General features: G+C 47.7%; 1 protein-coding gene and 1 long non-coding RNA gene across 3 annotated transcripts; both read left to right on the forward strand.

Moving 5' to 3' along the window:
* Positions 1-113: 113 nt before the first annotated feature.
* On the forward strand, positions 114-4,904 carry PCED1A (PC-esterase domain containing 1A). Of its 2 annotated transcripts, none has more exons than XM_038571776.1 (8): positions 114-273; positions 568-712; positions 1,221-1,300; positions 1,410-1,648; positions 1,748-1,898; positions 2,016-2,262; positions 3,920-4,195; positions 4,517-4,904. In XM_038571776.1, the coding sequence occupies exons 2-8, from the start codon at positions 589-591 to the stop codon at positions 4,762-4,764; spliced, it is 1,365 nt and encodes a 454-aa protein (XP_038427704.1). In that variant the 5' UTR covers positions 114-273; positions 568-588; the 3' UTR covers positions 4,765-4,904. The 2 variants fall into 2 exon arrangements, with proteins under 2 accessions (XP_038427704.1, XP_038427705.1); XM_038571777.1 differs by having other exon boundaries at positions 115-273; positions 4,124-4,195.
* A 13,289-nt stretch (positions 4,905-18,193) lies between these two features.
* Positions 18,194-18,976, forward strand: LOC102155387. Its single transcript, XR_005377661.1, has 3 exons — positions 18,194-18,383; positions 18,576-18,733; positions 18,837-18,976. It is a non-coding gene; the product is annotated as an uncharacterized LOC102155387 (long non-coding RNA).
* Positions 18,977-18,992: the final 16 nt, after the last annotated feature.

Consider the following 18,992-nt stretch of genomic DNA (forward strand, 5'->3'; position numbering starts at 1 on the left):
GAAGTGGAAGCTGTGAGCGTCGCCGCCCGGGGCGCCGAGGCTCGAGGCGCCGTCGGGGCCGCTGCGACGCACGCATGGAGAGCGTTGGGCTCTGGGCTGCGCACCGACGGCTAACCGGGACGCACGGGTTCTGCCGGGCGCGGGCTGCGCAGAACCGAGTGGCCTCCCGGGGCACGGGAACATGAGGCTAGGCCTGAAGCCCTCCGCGGGCGAGGCGCGCGCTGCGCGGGCCTGCCCCGGGCACGAGTGAACCGCGCGGAGCCCCGGGACTCGGTAATTGGCGCGAGCGGGCGGGCGCGCATGCGCGGGGCGGCGGCGGGCACGTGGCGGGACGCAGGGCGGTGCCGCGCGGGAAGTGCCTCGGGGCCGGCGACCCCCCGCCTCCGGCACCAAATGGGACCGAGGCAGGCGCCACCATGGGTCGTACTGTGCCGCCGCCACCTCGCCTCCGTAGCCCTGAGCAGCCACGGAGGGGCCGGTGCACCTCTCATTTATCCCGGGGCGGGCCCTGGGGCCGACCTGTCCTGAGTCCCCGCCCGCGCGCGGCTTAGTAGCCTTTTCCCGCAGCCTGTCTTTGGCGGCGGAGGCATGGTCTTCTGTCTGGAGAACGAGGAGCCGCGCCTCCGCCTGCGAAGCGCCATGGTCCACTTCCAGGCCTCAGAAGTCCAGCAGCTGCTACACAACAAGTTCGTGGTCATCTTAGGGGACTCAAGTGAGTGCTCCTCTAGGATCGCAGTACCTGGCCCCGCACCTTCAGTCTGTTTTCACCATCCCAAATTTCCTTTCTCACCCCTAGTCTGTTCCAGTCCAGTAGGTTTTCTGTTTATTTCCCCATGCACCTTCCACAGGTGTCTTGGCAGATGTAGTCTGTCACATTTTTCACCCCATCCTTGCTCAGCATTTTTCTCCCTGACAGTCTCCCATGCTTTCCTTCATGGGAGCAATGGATTCTGTTGTCTGTCTCCTGGGTGACTTGGGCGACTTACTCTGCCAGGTGATCTTGGGCCACTTTGTACCAGTTGGTGGTGCAGGGCCAGAAGCAGAGGTAGTCCTGGGGTATTTTTTAGCTCACCTTTTTTTCCAGCCTCTGTGATGAGCTTCCACAGAGGTGGTGTTGAGCAGCCCTAGCTTTGGGAAGATGGGAGGCCTGGACTTGGGAGGAGCTGGGGTGGGCGAGGGTTGAGGTCTGTTTTAGCCTCAGGATCTCTATCTCCCTGCAGTCCAGCGGGCTGTGTACAAGGACCTGGTGCTCTTGCTCCAAAGGGACTCACTGCTCACGGCTGCCCAGCTGAAAGCCAAGGTGAGGGAAGTTTGGTAGTCATGCCAGTGGTGGGTGGGGCAAAGACCCTGTCCTGGCAGGGTCTTCCTCCCTGGCATGGGTCTGACCAGCTGGGTGGGGGGGTGGGCAGGGGGAGCTGAGCTTTGAACAGGACCAGCTGGTGGCTGGGGGTCAGCTGGGCGAGCTACACAACGGGACGCAGTACCGGGAGGTCCGGCAGTTCTGCTCGGGTTCTGGCCACCACCTTGTGCGCTTCTACTTCCTCACCCGCGTTTACTCCGAGTACCTCGAGGGCGTCCTGGAGGAGCTGACATATGGGCCTGCCCCGGACCTGGTGATCATCAACTCCTGCCTCTGGGATCTCTCCAGGTTGGGGCGGGGGGAGAGGGAAATACTGGTTGGGGGTGGAGGTGTGGCTCAAAGGCTATCCGCCCTGTGCTTTTACCCACCTTGTGTACCGTCCAATAGGTATGGCCGCTGCTCAATGGAGAGTTACCGAGAGAACCTGGAGCGGGTGTTTGTGCGCATGGACCAGGTGTTGCCAGACTCTTGCCTGCTGGTGTGGAACATGGCCATGCCCTTGGGGGAGCGCGTCACTGGGGGTTTCCTTCTGCCAGAGGCAAGTGACTGAGGTGGTTGAGGATGGGGGAGGAGGCAGCTGACTGGTAGATAGAGGGCCTTTCCTCCGGACCATGCTTCATTTTGTGGCTCTTAGATGTTGCACTTTCTTACTCAGCTCCAGCCCCTGGCAGGGTCTCTGCGCCGGGATGTGGTTGAAGGGAACTTCTACAGTGCAACGCTGGCCGGAGACCACTGCTTTGATGTCCTGGACCTCCACTTTCATTTTCGGCATGCGGTACAGCACCGTCACCGGGACGGTGTCCACTGGGACCAGCATGCCCACCGCCACCTCTCACACTTGCTTCTGACTCACGTGGCCGATGCCTGGGGCGTGGAGTTGCCCAAGCGTGACTATCCCTCTGGTAAGCCCTCCCACAAGGGTGTAGGCTAATGATGCAGAGGGGGTTCTTCGAGCATAGGACTCAGAATAGGACAGAGGTACTCGGGGAGTAGAGGCCTCTTGAAGGATGCCTGTGACCCCTGAGTGTGCCTTTCTCATCGCCTGGGGAGAGTGAGATCATAGGAGCAACATTTTTATCCAGGTTCTGGTTCTATATGGTCTGGCATGTGGTTGTTTTTGTATGTGAATGAATTTATGTAAGTTTTGAGCATATAAGGCAGTGTGTCAAAAGATCCTTATCCCACAGATGAATAGGAAAGAAATAGGGGGACTTCTAGCTAGGGATGGAGGTGGGGAGTGGAAAGACAGAAATGGAGGACAGACAATCATGCATGTTGCAGAAGCAAAGAAGCCCCTCAGCTGGTGCTGTCAAGCCTCTCAGTTTCTGCCTGCTCTCAAAAGGAACATGGTAGCTGATTGTCTCCATGTCTGCTTTCCCCCTGGATCATGTCCTCATAGGGCAAGGTTCTTACCTTGTTCCCAGCTCATCTCTTTCGGCCCTGGTGTCTAGCACAATTGCCGTGTCCATCGTACCTCCAGTATAGTGTTTGTTGAGTTGGGGACACAAGTCGTATTAGAAGGCTGTTTGTAACAGCAGTAGAGGGTATAAGGGCACAGAAAGGCCAGGAATGCTATAGAGGTAAACTAGGATTTGGTAGCCAAGAGTTGGAGCATTGGGAAGGTGCTTTAGGTCTTTGGTTATGTAATGATTCAGTTTCCTTGTTTTTTAGATGAGAACCAGTCTCCAGCAAAGGGAGGGATGCTCTAATGGTTATAAGGATAGTTTGTGGGTTAATGGTTATAAGGATAGCTTAGGTCTTCTGAACCTAGTTTGGAGGTCCAGAAATAGGAATGTGAAAAGGAAGAGTTGGGTAGGAGGACGTGACTGGTGAATTAGGTCCAAGCAGACCTCTAAGGTGTGGAAATGTGCAATGGATTTGGAGTCCGCAGGGCCCCGCTGAAGGTAGGAGTGTGAACTGTGAAGGAGAGAGCAGAACCCGGGCTGTGCGGTGGAGCTGGAAGGGAAGAGGGGCTGATGGAGGAAACAAAAGGACTTTAGGGCAGAGGCACTTTCAGGGAGGGCAGAGGTTATTGGCCATTTCACGAGACTGTCAGGAAGAGAGGAAGTGGTTACATTTAATCGAAAAAGTACTGAAGAATCGGATTAAGGTTTAGAGGCAGGAGCAGTTGATGAGGGAATGAGAACTATTTCTTGTGGAAGCTTAGAAGGCATGAACTGCTGGGAGAAGAGAGTGGCAGGGTCTCATGTTGTCCAGAGAGAAGACTTCTTAGGCTCATTTGTTGGTCTGTGGGGAGGAGCAGGGAGAGGAAAAGAGCTACAGATACAGGAGCTGGGCATACAAAGGAAGAAGGTTCTGGAGGGGAGAATGAGGTCAGAGCAAAGACAAATCTGTGACTTTGAGAAAGGCAAGGAAGAAGGAATGTACCCTGGGCTTGGCCTGCAATGAGCAAATGAGGAAGACGGTAGGAAACAGAGGGTGCCCCTGCCCAGTGGCCCTCTTCTCTGAGAGGAGGGAAGAGAGGTTTAGGAGTTGGACAACCAGGATTATGGGCAGCCTGGCTCTCAGTCCTAAAACAACCAACCATCCCATTCTTAGACCCCTGGATTGAGGACTGGCCAGAGCTGGATCATCCGTTCCAGGGGAACCATGGGCAGCCCCCAGACTTCGGGGAGCAGCTGGCCTTGCCCCCACCCCAGCCCTCTCCTTTGCCCCCTCCCATGCCTTTCCCCTACCCCATTCCTCAGCCCTCGCCACCTCCCCTGTTTCCACCCCTGCCCCAGGACACCCCTTTTTTCCCAGGCCAGCCCTTCCCACCCCACGAATTCTTCAATTATAATTCAACAGAAGACTTCTCGATGTCATCTCACTTAGGTAGGTGCCTCCGCAGCCCCTTCTCCCACCTCTCCCAGCCTACCCTCCTGTGCCCAGGTGAACTGAGAGGAGTTGGATAGCTCCCTGTGCCCTCATGATTGGGTTCAGTTGCCACTGGATGTAGAACAGCATCTGTAGACTTGTTAGTCAACTCACTGTCCCAGTCTGCTGGTTTGGAGGCAGGGGAGGTGGTATTGCCATTTTGTAGATGGGAAAACAAGCCCAGAAAAGCTCACCCTGGAAGACTAAATCTGCCCAGAAACAGAACTGGGCCCACCTGTCCACAAGCCCACTTTCTGATAATGGCTGGTTCTTTTGTAGGATGTGGCCCTGGAGTGAACTTTGTGCCTGGCCCCCTGCCACCTCCAGTCCCTGGCCCTATCCCCCACGGTCAGCACCGGGGCCCAGTGGTCCACCGGGGGATGCCACGCTGTGCTCCCAACAGCCCGTACCACGTGCCGAGGATGGGGGGGCCCTGCAGGCAGCGGCTTAGACACTCAGACAGACTGATCCACACAAACAAACTGGACAGACAGCCTCCTGCCCATTCGGGGACCTGGCCTGGGTAGACTGGATCTTGGACTGGGGCTAGATGTGCCATTGGCCCTACAGGGCCTGCTTGTCACCGCCAGCACTGGGTCAGGGTGTCTGTTATGCCTGGCATTGTTCTTGTCCATTGCTGTCACTAATAAAGGCATGGAAGAACAGAGTGGCATCTTCCTGTGTGCGGGGATGGGTATCCCAAACCATGATCTGAAGAGCTGGGGAGCTGCCTCTGGGCCCTCTCCAGCCTTGACCCTTTCACCTCACACTATTTAAAAATCATTGAATTTGTCCTTTTGCTGTCTCACACCCTCATTTCCACCCTTACCAGACAGAACACAGGTGTGTCCCATGTTGTCTACTGCTCTTTGGGATTGGAAAATAGCAGGGGCTGAGTTGAAACTGTTAGTATTTCTTTTTTTCTTTTTTTTTTTTAAGATTTATTTATTTATTCATGAGAGACACACACACACACAGAGAGGGGCAGAGACATAGGCAGAAGGAGAAGCAGGCTCCATGCAGAGAGCCCGATGCAGGACTCAATTTCAGGACTCCAGGATCACACCCTGAGCAGAAGGTGCAGCGCTAAACCGCTGAGCCACCCAGGGATCCCGAAACTGTTAGTATTTCATTTGGAGTTTTGGATCTGGCTATTTCTCATTTCTGTTTCCCAGCCCCCTGCATGTAGGTATACACTCAACATCCATGTATTTCTGGACATATACATGTACTTTAGTTATTTGCACAACTCTTAGCACATGATGGACAGTCATTAAGTGGTTGGAAGTAAACAAGCTTCCAAACTCAAGTGGAAGACTGATTAGAAATCCATTATTTGGGACCCCTGAGTAGCGCAGCGGTTTGGCGCCTGCCTTTGGCCCAGGGCGCGATCCTGGAGACCCGGGATCGAATCCCACATCGGGCTTCCGGTGCATGGAGCCTGCTTCTCCCTCTGCCTGTGTCTCTGCCTCTCTCTCTCTCTCTATCATGAATAAATAAATAAAATCTTAAAAAAAAAAAAAGAAATCCATTATTTAACAGACGTAATGTGCAATGAGAGCAAACTGAACATAGACCAACTTTGGTTAGGGCGTGGGGTGGGAGTAGAGGGGGAGCTGAGGGAGAATTCTAAGGTGGGGGTGGTAAGAGGCTGTGCCAAACTCTGTTAAGAGAGTACAAGGTTTCAGCTTTGGCAAAGGGTGTTGGCCGTAGGTTTGTGACTCTACTTATTCAGCCTCAGGTAGAGTGTGGGCCTGACCATGGAGTGGGGGATGGAACATGGCAGTAGGCTGGTAGGTGTGGGGCAGAAAAATGGGGGAACGTGAGACTCAATAAATCATCTTGAAGTAGAATTGGAGGGAAAAGAGGGATGCAGATTTCTTGTATTGAGTTTCCATAATTGTTACTAAAATTTTAACTTGGCAAGGGATATCATGTCTCATGCAAAAGGAGGTGAAATAGCAGATCAGAAAAGTGTTGATCGTTGTTAGCAATCAACCAAGTGTAAATGAAAGGAAGCTATTAAATTGACACACTAGTGCTGGGGAAACTGGTACAGACATTATGAGTTAATAAAACCCTTTAGAGAGCAACCTTGACAGAGTAGTTGAAAATCAAGAGACAAGCTTGTTTTCTTTCATATAGACAAAAAGTGAAAGGGAACATACAAAAATGGAAAAAAAAAAAAAGCCTTTTGTTAAGGAGTTAAGACTTTAGATTTGTTGTTGCAAATAACTATTTCTTTTTGTTAGCAAAAACCCAGCCTTGGACCAGCCCTCTTCAGCGCATCAGTTTGCCCACCCCTTGTTCACTCTTTTCTACCTTTCCTCAAAACCCTTTTCTGTCTGAACACTTTTGCATCTCTGACTGGAGCTTCTCGTTGTTGCTGGAGAAAACTGTCCACCTGGACTGATTGACAGAAGAAAGTAATATGAGTTACCCGACCTCACCCAGCCCTCTCCGTTGCTGACCATCATGCTCTGTAAAAACTCCTCTTACCTCCTCTACCAGCCTTTCCTTAGTCTTTTCTACCCGCTTCAAGACCCATCCTAGTTCTGGAACTCTCAGTCTGTAAGAAGCCTTGAGACTGTTGAGTGTGCTCCATATCCTCATCATTCTACTTCTGCACTTGCCAGCACCACATTTTGCTATGTGGCTCCTATTGCCCATGGGGGGTTTCCTAACTTTTTTTCCAGTTTCCCAACATAGATTTGAAATCTATTACAAGAGCAGAATGGAGATAAATTTTCTTTTTTCTTTTTTTAAAAAAGGTTTTGTTTATCTATTTGACAGAGAAAGAACAAGTGAGAGAGTGAGCAGGCATGAGTGGGGTAAGGGGCAGAGGGAGAAGCAGACTCCCCACTGAGCAGGGAGCCCAGTGTGCAGCTCAGTCCTGGGACTCCAGGATCCTGACCTGAGCCAAAGGCAGACACTTAACCAACCAAGCCACCCAAGCACCCCAAGTTATTTTCTTTTCACTTGGTCATATAAGCGTATAGTACAAGACACTTCTCTCTCATAGATTTTATTTGGTTATGACTGGGAAAAATAAATAGCCATACATATCGTTATATACATTTACATTGTTCTCTGGTCTTTGTTTTGAAATGTAAAAATGGTAAGAATCGGGGATCCCTGGGTGGCTCAGCAGTTTAGCGCCTGCCTTCAGCCCAGGGCATGATCCTGGAGTCCTGGGATCAAGTCCCACATTGGGCTCCCTTCATGGAGCCTGCTTCTCCCTCTGCCTGTGTCTCTGCCTCTCTCTGTGTGTCTCTCATGAATAAATAAATAAAATCTTTTTAAAAAATAATAAAATACGGGCTCCTGGTGCATGGAGCCTGCTTCTCCGTCTGCCTATGTCTCTACCTCTCTCTCTCTCTCTCTCTGTGACTATCATAAATAAATAAAAATTTAAAAAAAAATTTAAAAAAGGGATCCCTGGGTGGCGCAGGGTTTGGCGCCTGCCTTTGGCCCAGGGCGTGATCCTGGAGACCCGGGATCGAGTCCCACATCGGGCTCCTGGTGCATGGAGCCTGCTTCTCCCTCTGCCTATGTCTCTGCCTCTCTCTCTGTCTCTCTGTGACTATCATAAATAAATAAAAATTTAAAAAAAATTTTAAAAAATAATAAAATAAAAAATAAAAATGGTAAGAATCACAGAACGTAAAGACTGCTAACTCTGGGAAACGAACTAGGGGTGTTGGAAGGGGAGGAGGGCGGGGGGTGGGAGTGAATGGGTGACGGGCACTGGGGGTTATTCTGTATGTTAGTAAATTGAACACCAATAAAAAATAAATAAATTAATTAAAAAAAAAAAGTGAAGCAAAAAAAAAAAAAAAAAGGTAAGAATCTTACGTTTCCCCAGTATGAAGTCACACTACTTGCTAGTTAAGCATGACAGAACTCAAACCTTATTGTCTCAAAAACCATTCATATTTGACCAGTGACAAATCGTTTAATAAGACAATCTACATAGACTCCCTCCTTTTTTTTTTTAAAGATCTTATTTATTTATTTATTTATTTATTTATTTATTTATTTATTTATTTATGAGAGACACAGAAAAAGTCAGAGACACAGGCAGAGGGAGGAAAAAAAGGCTCCATGCAAGGACCCCGATGTGGGACCCAATCCCGGGGAAGCCAGGATGATGCCCTGAGCCAAAGGCAGACCCTCAACAGCTGAGCCACCCAGGCACCCCTAGACTCTCTCTCATTCATGGAATCTTGGTGTGTGTTTTTTATGGGATCTTTTGTTTTGTTTTGTTTTGTAAAGCTTTTATATATTTAGAAAGAGAGCAGGGGGAGGGGCAGAGGGAGAGGGAGAGAATCTCTGCTGAGCGCAGAGCCCAACAGTGCTGGATCCCACCACCCTGAGATTATGACCCAAGCTAACATCAAGAGTCAGATGCTTGGGGGCAGCCCTGGTGGCGCAGTGGTTTAGCGCCGCCTGCAGCACGGGGTGTGGTCCTGGAGACCCGGGATGGAGTGCCGCATCGGGCTTCCTGCATGGAGCCTGCTTCTCCCTCTGCCTGTGTCTCTGCCTCTCTCTCGCTCTCTCTGACTGAATAAATAAGTAAATCTTAAAAAAAAAAAAAAAAAAAAAAAAGGAGTCAGATGCTTAGGATGCCTGGGTGGCTCAGCGGTTGGGCGCTTGCTGTCAGCTCAGGTCATGATCCTAGGATCAGGGATTGAGTCCTGAATCAGGCTCCCTGCGAGGAGCCTCCTTCTCTCTCTGCCTGTGTCCCTGCCTCTCTCTCTCTCAGTCTGTGTCTCTCATGAATAAATAAATAAATCTTAAAAAAAAAAAAAAAGTCAGATGCTTGATCAGCTGACTGATTCCAGGGGTTCCACGCAGGAACCCCTGGAATCTTGGTCCCATATCTTTTCCTTTGCCATACCAAGATAGTCCTGAAAGTATGAAAAGATGCATGAGCACTTCAGGTGTAATGCCAGCCTTTATTTTCCAAGGAAAATAAGTCTTTTGAGAAGAGAAAATTAGTGGAAAAAATTTTCAAAACATTTTAACCAAACTGGAAGTTTCCCAACAAAAGCAGATAACTTGCCTTCTGTTACATTGTCCAGCTTCTTGCATAGATTCTGTTGAGTTCGTTTTAGTGTTTAAGTACCTCCACCATGTATGTTGGTGAAAGAAACTGACTACAAGAAAGTGGACCTATGCTTTATTTTTTTTATTTTAAATTTTATTTTATTTTTTTTATTTATGATAGTCACACACACACACACACACACACACACACACAGAGGCAGAGACACAGGCAGAGGGAGAAGCAGGCTCCATGCACCGGCAGCCCGACGTGGGACTCGATCCCGGGTCTCCAGGATCGCGCCCTGGGCCAAAGGCAGGTGCCAAACCGCTGCGCCACCCAGGGATCCCATGGACCTATGCTTTAAAAAAAACAAACAAACAAACAAACAAAAAAACAAAAAAAAAACCTGCTTTATTGAGATGTAACTCAATAAACTGCATTTATTTCAAATGTACAATTTAATAAATGTTGACATATATACATTCATGAAACCATCACAGTCAAGACAATGAAATTTATTTTTCTACCTCCTTGTAGACCCTCCCCCTTGTTCTCTCCCCACAACTTCCTCACATCTCTCTACTTCCAACATTAAGGAACCATTGATACTGGTCTGCTTTCTGTTACTATAGACCAGTTTGCATTTTCCAGAATTCTACATAGAACCATTTGATAGGTCCTCTTTTTTTTTTTAATTTATTTGAGAGAGAGCACAGAGAAAGAGCAAGAGGGAGAAGCAGAAGCAGGCTCCCCATTGAGCAGAGAGCCCAACATAGGGCTTGATCCCAGGACTCTGAGATCATGCATGAGCCAAAGGCTGATGCTTAGCTGACTGAGCCTCTCAGGTGCCCCTCAATAGGTACTTTTTTTTTTTTTTTAACCTGGCTTCTTTCACGCAACCTAATTAGTGGGATAGAATGTGGAAATGCATGTCATGTGTATCATAGCTCGTTCTTTTTAACAGCTAAGTAGTAGTCTATTGTGTGGCCGTACCAATATTTGTCCACCTGTTGATGGAATTTGAGGTATTTTTAGTTTTTGCCCATTGCAAATAAAATTGGTATGAACATTTATTTATAAATCTTTGTATGGACATATGTTTTCATTTCCCATATTTAGAAAAAATGGCTAGATCATATGTTGGATGTATATTTAACTTTTAAAGAAACTGACAAGCATTCTTCCACAATGGTTGTCCCATTTTATATTCATGCTAGCAGGGTATGAGGGATCTGTTCCTCCATGTCCTCATCAACACTTGATACTACTCTAATACTAGCTATTACAATAGGTGGGTAGTTTACTTTGCATTTGCATAATGACCAATGAAGTTGAACATCTTTTCCTCTGTGCTAATTAGTGATCTATTTATCTTCTTTGTTTTGTTTCTTTTCAAATTGTTTGTTTTTCCTCTCTCCCCATCCCTTTTATAAAAAAAACAAAAACAAAAACAAAAAACCCTTATTATTGGGCTTTGAGAACTTTTTATTCTGGACTCAAATACTTTATGAGGTGTATAGTTTGCCAATACTTTTTCCTTCCATGGCTTGTCTTTTTCTTAGCAGTGTCTTTTGAAGAATAGACAATTTAATTTTGATCAGGGGTAGTTTACTTTTTCTTTAATGGACTCTGCCTAACTCAGAGTCACAAGTATTTTCCTGTATGTTTTCTTCTAGAAGGTTTATGGTTTGGGGTTTTACGTTTAGGTCTGTGATCTATTTTGTTTTTTGTTTTGTTTTTTTTTTTTAAATATATATATATATACATATATATATATATTTTTATGATAGTCACACAGAGAGAGATGAGAGAGAGGCAGAGACACAGGAGGAGGGAGAAGCAGGCTCCATGCACCGGGAGCCCGATGTGGGATTCAATCCCAGGTCTCCAGGATCACGCCCTGGGCCAAAGGCAGGCGCTAAACCGCTGCGCCACCCAGGGATCCCCTGTGATCTATTTTGAATTAATTTTTATATATAGTTCAAGGTGATTAAATTTTTTTTTTGCATATGGACATCCAATGATTCCAACACTATTTGTTGAAGACTATCATTTCTTCACTAAATTGTGTTTGTACCTTTGTTGAAAATCTCTTGTACATATATATATAGATCTATTTCTGGTCTCCATATTCTGTTCCATTGAGCTATTTGTCTATCTTTATGCCAGTATCACTCTTTTGATTATTACAGCTTTATAAGTCTGGAAATCATGTAGTGTTTGTCTTCTTTGTTCTTCTTTATCAAAATTATTTTGGCTATTCTAGATCCTTTACATTTCTGTATTTTTTAAGGTTATTTATTTATTTGGGAGAAAGAGCACATGAGCAGGGGGCACAGGCAGAGAGAGTCTTTTTAAAAATATTTTATTTATTTATTCATGAGAGACAGAGAGAGGCACAGACACAGGCAGAGGGAGAAGCAGGCTCCCTGCAGGGAGCCCGACTTGGGACTCAATCCCAGGTCTCCAGGATCACACCCTGGGCTGAAGGTGGCGCTAAATCGCTGAGCCACCAGGGCTGCCCTCCCCACCTTTTTTCTCTTTTCAGGCAGAGAGAGTCTTAAGCAGACTCCACCCTGAGCATGGAGCCTGACACAGGGCTAGATCCTACTACCCTGAGATCACAGTCTGAGCTGAAGCCTAGAGCTGGACACTTTTTTTTTTTTTTAAGATTTTATCTATTTATTCATGAGAGACACACACAGAGAGAGGCAAAGACACAGGCAGAGGGAGAAGCAGGCTCTATGCAGGGAGCCTAATGTGTGACTCGATCCTGGGACTCAGGATCACACCCTGGGCTAAAGGCAGGTGCTAAACCACTGAGCCACCCAGGGATTCCAAGAGCTGGACACTTAACTGACTGTCCCACCCAGCCACCCCTTCTGTATGAACTTTTAAATCAGCTTATTTCTACAGAAATGCTTGGATTTTTATTGTGATTGTATTGAATACATAGATTAAATTTTGGGAAAAATTAACATCTTAGCAATACTGAGTCATCCATCTCATGAACAAGATATATCTCTCCATTATTTAGGTCTTCTTAATATCTCTCAAGAGCAACATTTTGTAGTTACCAATGTATAAATCTTTCACATCTTTTGCCAGATTTACCTCGAAGTGCTATTTTTTTAAATGATGCTGCTTTTTAAAATTTCTATTTCTGGGATCCCTGGGTGGCGCAGCGGTTTAGCGCCTGCCTTTGGCCCAGGGCGCGATCCTGGAGACCCAGGATCAAATCCCACATCAGGCTCCCGGTGCATGGAGCCTGCTTCTCCCTCTGCCTGTGTCTCTGCCTCTCTCTCTCTCTCACTGTGTGCCTATCATAAATAAATAAAAAAATTTAAAAAAAAAAAAAAAAAAAAAAAAAAAAATAAAATAAAATTTCTATTTCTGATCATTCATTGCTAATACAGAGAAATCCAGTTGATTTATTTGTATGGATCGTGTATTATAATGGTGATCACGTACTTATTAGTTACTTTGCTAAATTCTCTTATTCTAGTAGCTTTTTTACAGGTTCCATTGGATTCTATACATAGGCAGTCTTGTTTACAAATAAAGATAGCTTCGCTTCTTGCTTTTCAATCGGTATGCTTTCTATTTATATTTCTTGCCTTATTGCACTGGCTAAGACATCTAATACAATGTTGAATTGAAGTGGTAAGAACAGACATACTTTTTTCCTAATCTTAAGGGGAAAATATTCAGTTTTTTTCACCAAGTGTGAGATTAGCTATTTTTCTTTATTAAGATCTGATTTTTAAGTAATCTCTATACCCAATGTGGGGCTCAAACTGACAACGCTGAGATCAAGAGTTATATGCTCCACTAACGAAGCCAGCAAGGTGCTCCTATTTGTCACAGATGCCCTCTATACAGTTGACGTTTCCTTCTATTTCTAGGTTGCTAAGAGTTGTGTCCTATTTTTAATCAGGAATGAATGTTGGATTTTGTGAAATGCCTTTTCTGCATCTGTTGAAATGATCACACATAGTTTTTAGTTATTAGTTTGATAATATGGTGAATTACGTTAATTATTATGTGTGTGTGTGTTTGTGTGTTTTAATGTTAAACCTCCCTTGCATTTAAAAGGGAAAGCAGGGATCCCTGGGTGGCGCAGCGGTTTGGCGCCTGCCTTTGGCCCAGGGCGCGATCCGGGAGACCCTGGATCGAATCCCATGTCGGGCTCCCGGTGCATGGGGCCTGCTTCTCCCTCTGCCTGTGTCTCTGCCTCTCTCTCTCTCTCTCTGTGTGACTATCATAAATAAATAAAATATTAAAAAAAAAAAAGTTTTAAAAGGGAAAGCAGGGGGGATCCCTGGGTGGCTCAGCAGTTTGGCATCTGTCTTCAGCCCAGGGCGTGGTCCTGGGGTGCCCAGATGGAGTCCCACATTGGGCTCCCCGCATGGAGCCTGCTTCTCCCTCTGCCTGTGTCTCTGCCAATCTCTCTCTCTCTCTGTGTGTCTCATAAATAAATAAGATATTTTAAAAATTTTTTATAGGGCAGCCCTGGTGGCACAGCAGTTTAGTGCCACCTGCAGCCCAGGGCGTGATCCTGGAGACCCTGGATTGAGTCCCATGTCAGGCTCTCTGCATGGAGCCTGCTTCTCCCTCTGCCTGTGTCTCTGCCTCTCTCTTTCTCTCTCTCTCTGTCTCTATGAATAAATAAAATCTTAAAAATATATATAAATTAATTAATTAATTAAAATAAAAGGGAAAGCAGGGGGGATCCCTGGGTGGCTCAGCAGGTGAGCATCTGCCTTTGGCTCAGGGAGTGATCCCAGGGTCCTGGGATCAAGTCCCACATCGGGCTTCCTGCATGGAGCCTGTTTCTCCTTCCTCTGCTTGTGTCTCTGCCTCTCTCTGTGTCTCTCATGAATAAATAAATAAAATCTTTAAAAATAAAATAAGAGGGAAAGCAGTGGGCAGCCCAGGTGGCTCAGCGGTTTAGCACCGCCTTTGGCCCAGGGCATGATCCTGAAGTCCTGGGATCAAGTCCCATGTTGGGCTCCCTGTATGGAGCCTGCTTGTCTCTGCCTCTCTGTGTGTGTGTCTCTTGTGAACAAATAAATAAAATCTTTAGAAATAAAATAAAAGGGAAAGCAATTCAGGGCACCTGGGTGGCACAGTCAGTTGAGTGTCTGACTCTTGGCTTCAGCTCAGGTCACAATCTCAAGGTCATGGGATCAGGCCCCGTATCCAGGCTCCCTGCTCAGCAGGGAGTCTGCTTGAGATTCTCTCTCTCTCCTACCCCTCCCCCCTAAAATAAATGAATCTTTGAAAAAAATAAAAAGGAAAGAGGTTGTGCAGTTTGACAGTGATAGAATAAAGGTGGTATTTCCTTCTTAGAAATTACCCAAGCGAAAGTGAAAATGAGAAACAAATGACAATACCATCTGAGGGAACAAAAACCCCACACAATAAATTAGGTGGATAGACTGAAAAAAAGCAGTGGAATCACTGCTTGGTACAAATCACTTTGAAAATTATTGGGAAAAAAAAAAAAAAGAAAAGAAAATTATTGGGCAGCATTTACTAAAGTTGAACATTTACATACTCTGCAATCCAACAACTACCAAAAGACTTGTACAAGGGGCAGCCTGGGTGGCTCAGCGGTTTAGCGCCACCTTCAGCCCGGGGCCTGATCCTGGAGACCCGGGATTGAGTCCCGCATCGGGTTCCGGCGTGGAGCCGGCCCCTCCCTCTGCCTGTATCTGACTCTGTGTGTGTGTCTCATGAATAAATAAATAAAATCTTTTTTAAAAAAAGACTCCGTACAAAGATATTCCTATGTTTTATTCATAGTAGCCAAAACTTGGAAACAAGCCAAATGTCCTTTAACAAGAGAGTAGATGAATTGTTTCTTCCCTTACAGTGGGATAGTACACACTAATAAAGGAGAGCAAACTACTGAGAGATGCAACAACATGGATGCATCTCACAGCTGTAACATTGAAAGAATCCAGACACCACCAAATTTTGCATGATTTTGTTCTGTATGATTTCAAGAATAGGCTAATCTGTGGTAGAAGTCACAATACAGGTTACCTTGGGGGGGGAGGTATTGATTGGGATAGGGCGTAATGGAACTTTCTGGGATGATAGAAAAGTTCTGTATCTTGATCTGGATGGTAGTTACATGAACACATGTACAAGTATGTAAAAATTCATTGAGCTGTACCTCCAAGATTTGTGCATTTTACTTGCACGTAAAATGTGTGTGTGAATTATATATCAGTTAAAGAGGAACTAGGATGGGTTTTTTTTTCTAGGAATAGTTTAATATTAAGGCACCTTAAAAATTTAATTCACCATATAAAAAATAAAGGAAAATAACCAAGTCGTCCTTGTAATAGATGCAGGAAAAAAAAAAACAATTTTATCATTCAATATCCATTCACAATCAGGAAGGGAAAGGAATTTCCTTAACAGGATAAAGGTTAACTATCAAAATTCTACAGTAATCTACGCAATTCTTAATGGTGGCACCTTAGAAGTTCCTTTTATTTATTTATTTTGTTTTTGTTTTGTTTTTTTTAGAAGTTCCTTTTAAATCAAGATCAAGTCAAAGGTGCCTATGAATAGCATTTCCATAAGCCATTGTCTGGGAGTCCCAGCTCATCCAGTTAGGTGTTGAATGCACAGGGAGAGGCCTGATAACATCTGGCTCTTAGATGGATGTAGCATCCTTCAGTTTAGAGAACTTTATGACTTTCATATGTTACAACAAATATTTTGCATGTATGCAGTATCACATATCAATTTTAACTATTGTAGGGTTTTTTGTTAGGCATTTAAAGACATGAGCCAGAAAATATGGTCTTAAATCAAGTTCTTTTATTTTTTTATTTATTTTAGTTATTTATTTTTTATTTGTTCACGAGAGACAGAGAGAGAGGCAGAAGGAGAAGCAGGCTCCCTCCCTGTGGAGAGTCCGATGTGGGACCTGATCACGACCTGAGCCAAAGGCAGATGCTCAAACACTGAGCCACCCCGATGCCCCAAGTTCTTTTTTTTTTTTTAAGATTTTATTTATTTATTCATGAGAGGCACACACACACACACACACACACACACACACACACACAGACAGAGAGAGAGACAGAGAGAGGCAGAGACAGGCAGAGGGAGAAGCAGGCTCCATTCCGGGAGCCCGACGTGGGACTCGATCCAGGGTCTCCAGGATCACGCCCCGGGCTGCAGGCGGCGCTAAACCGCTGCGCCACCGGGGCTGCCCAAAGACCGCTCTTTTACCCCAGGAGGAATAGGATCATAGACTAGGGGTGCGCCAGGAGTTGGTGACACAGTGAAGACGGCTAGATTGGACCCTTCTTTCTCCAGGCTTCCCACGAGCTCTGCCCTGGATGCCTCGGGGTTTCTGGTTGGGGGACCCAGGTTGGAGATTAAGGAAGGGGGTGAGGCACCAACGAGGCCCCTACCCTGACGGCAGTGGCGCCAGGATCTACCCTCGCCCTCGGGGCTAGCGTGCCCGCCGCTGAGAGAGCCTCCCTTCCCTGCCTCCCCACACCGGGCCCCTGGACTCTTCATCGCCAGGGCGGGAGATCGCCGCCAGGGGGCGCGCCTTGCCTCGTCGGTCGCCGGCTCAGCCCGCTGCGATTCCCTGGGGTGTCGACTTTCCGGGGGTGGCTAGCACCTCCCTTTTGTGGGTGCCCACAGCCCTCCGGTCCCCGGCTTGGCGTATCATTTCCTTCTCAGCCCGCCTCGCTCTGCCGCCACAGTCAACGCGCCCCATTCGATGCCCTCCAGCCGTGGCCGTGGCCGTGGCCGTGGCCGCTCTCCCGCACCCCCGAGCGAACGACTCCTCCGGGCGGGAGCGGGCCTCCCCCTCCCCCTCCCCCTCCCGCTCCCGCTCCGGGGCCTCGCGCGGAGGACAGCGGCTCCCCACGCGCCGGAGCGGGACCCGCTTCCCCGGCACACGCGAGTCCGAGAGCGCGCGCCCCCTCTCGGCTTCGCGCCGCTGGCTCTCCTACTTCCAGGGACCCCTCACCTTCCCCGGGCGGGCTCAAGTGCTGCCCCTGCTCCCGAGCGCCCTGGTCGCCGCCCTCTCGGACCCTCGGCCCGGCCGCTCCTCCTGGGCGCTCCGTACGCGAGGCCGAGAGTCCTGCCCCGCGCTCCCGCTCCCAGGCGCCCCCCAGCAGGTGCGGACGCCCCGGGGCTCCCGCTCTGCTCTCAGACGCCGCAGCCCTCGCGGGTGACGCCGCCTCTGCTCTGTCCCTCCCGTCCCGCCTGATCTGATTATCTTTCTGGTCGGGTCACGCGGGTAACTGGGTCCCACCCCCACCCCCACCCCCACCCCAGCAGAGCAGGCCGCGCGCAGCGGCGGGGAGGCCAGGCAAAGGCAACTCAGCCGTCCCCGTCCGGGTCACTCAGGCCGGAGGGGCAGCTCTGCCTTCTAGGCCCACATCGTAAAGGTTTAGAACTCCTTCATTCCGGCCAGTTCATTTGCCCCAGGCTTGCATTTTTAAGACTTTTAACTCTGAATGAGTAACTTTATCTACATTTAAAGGAATTTCGGGAATTCCGTTCCTGATACCGAGGCCCCTCACTTCCCTTTGATCTGCATACTCCACTCCCTCTTGCCTCGCCCCTAGAGTTGGTCATTTCATTGTTATCTTTTGTTTTCACGAGTTATTGGAAAAACAAAACAAAAAAATGTTTTGCTGGCATGCATTTTAAATTTGTGTAAAAGGAATTGGATTATTTCTCATTCAAGTTTCTTTTCACTCAGTGCTAGGATTTCAAAATCAATATTAATATCTTCCTCTCCTTCTAACCGCTGTGCTCATCCACCTTATTTTACCTCTCCCATCTCCTGCCACCACCAAGAGTACAATCATCACTCTCGAATATATCCCTTTATGCAGTGCTTCTCAAACATTTGTGTGCATGTGTGTTACCTGGGATATTGTTAAAATGTGGGCTCTGATTCAACAGGCCTGGGTGGGGCCTGAGACTGCATTTCTAGCCAGCTCCCAGGTGATACCTATACTTCTGGTCCTGGTGGAACCACTCTGGGGAACAAGGCCCTTATGGGCTTCTATGAGAATTCATTCTGGATTTCTGGGTCACAGAGTATGTATTGATCTAATTTGATTAATATTGCCCATCACCTCTCCAGTCTGGCTGTACAACCTCTACCAGCAGATCAGGAGGTTGGAAGGCCTATATTTATGTGGGGATGGGAAGAAGGCCTTCTCCTTGCTTCCTCCCCTGACCCCTACAGTGTGCCTGGTCTGGGCCAAACCTCCTGTCTCCCTTAATCAGAGTGGCCCCAAGACTCTGAAGTGATGTCCCTGACTCGCAATGCCCAGCCAAGTCAATGAGAGACCCAAGATTGGCATCCTGGCTTTAAACAGGTGTTCTTGTCTTGGTTTTATCCTTGAGGAACATGAAGTTCAAGACCAAGGCCATGGAGCTAAAAGGTAACAGTGCTGGGATTCAAGCCCATCCTCAGCCAATACACCAGAGCCCATGCTAACCATGAGGCTCCACCATCTCCATGTCCTGCCTTACCTTTATTACTAGGCCACATCTGAGGGAGAACCGCAAGAAAACGGGATGGAAGGACCGGGCCTGGGGTTTTCAGGCACCGATGCTGAAGGCATCTGACCAGTGGCCTGAATACTTGTGCAACTCCACAGCAAGTGGGTTTTAGCAAAAATAAACTTCGGTTCTAGGAGT

Source organism: Canis lupus, chromosome 24 (genome assembly GCF_011100685.1).
Source record: "Canis lupus familiaris isolate Mischka breed German Shepherd chromosome 24, alternate assembly UU_Cfam_GSD_1.0, whole genome shotgun sequence".
NCBI classification, from domain to species: domain Eukaryota; kingdom Metazoa; phylum Chordata; class Mammalia; order Carnivora; family Canidae; genus Canis; species Canis lupus.

Bases quoted from the DNA above. Each gene is read 5' to 3' on its own strand.
- PCED1A (XM_038571776.1), top strand. From the start codon at position 589: ATGGTCTTCTGTCTGGAGAACGAGGAGCCGCGCCTCCGCCTGCGAAGC. The intron at 1,649-1,747 runs GTTGGGGCGGGG...ACCGTCCAATAG, and splicing joins TGCCTCTGGGATCTCTCCAG to GTATGGCCGCTGCTCAATGG. The intron at 1,899-2,015 runs GCAAGTGACTGA...TTTCTTACTCAG, and splicing joins GGGGTTTCCTTCTGCCAGAG to CTCCAGCCCCTGGCAGGGTC.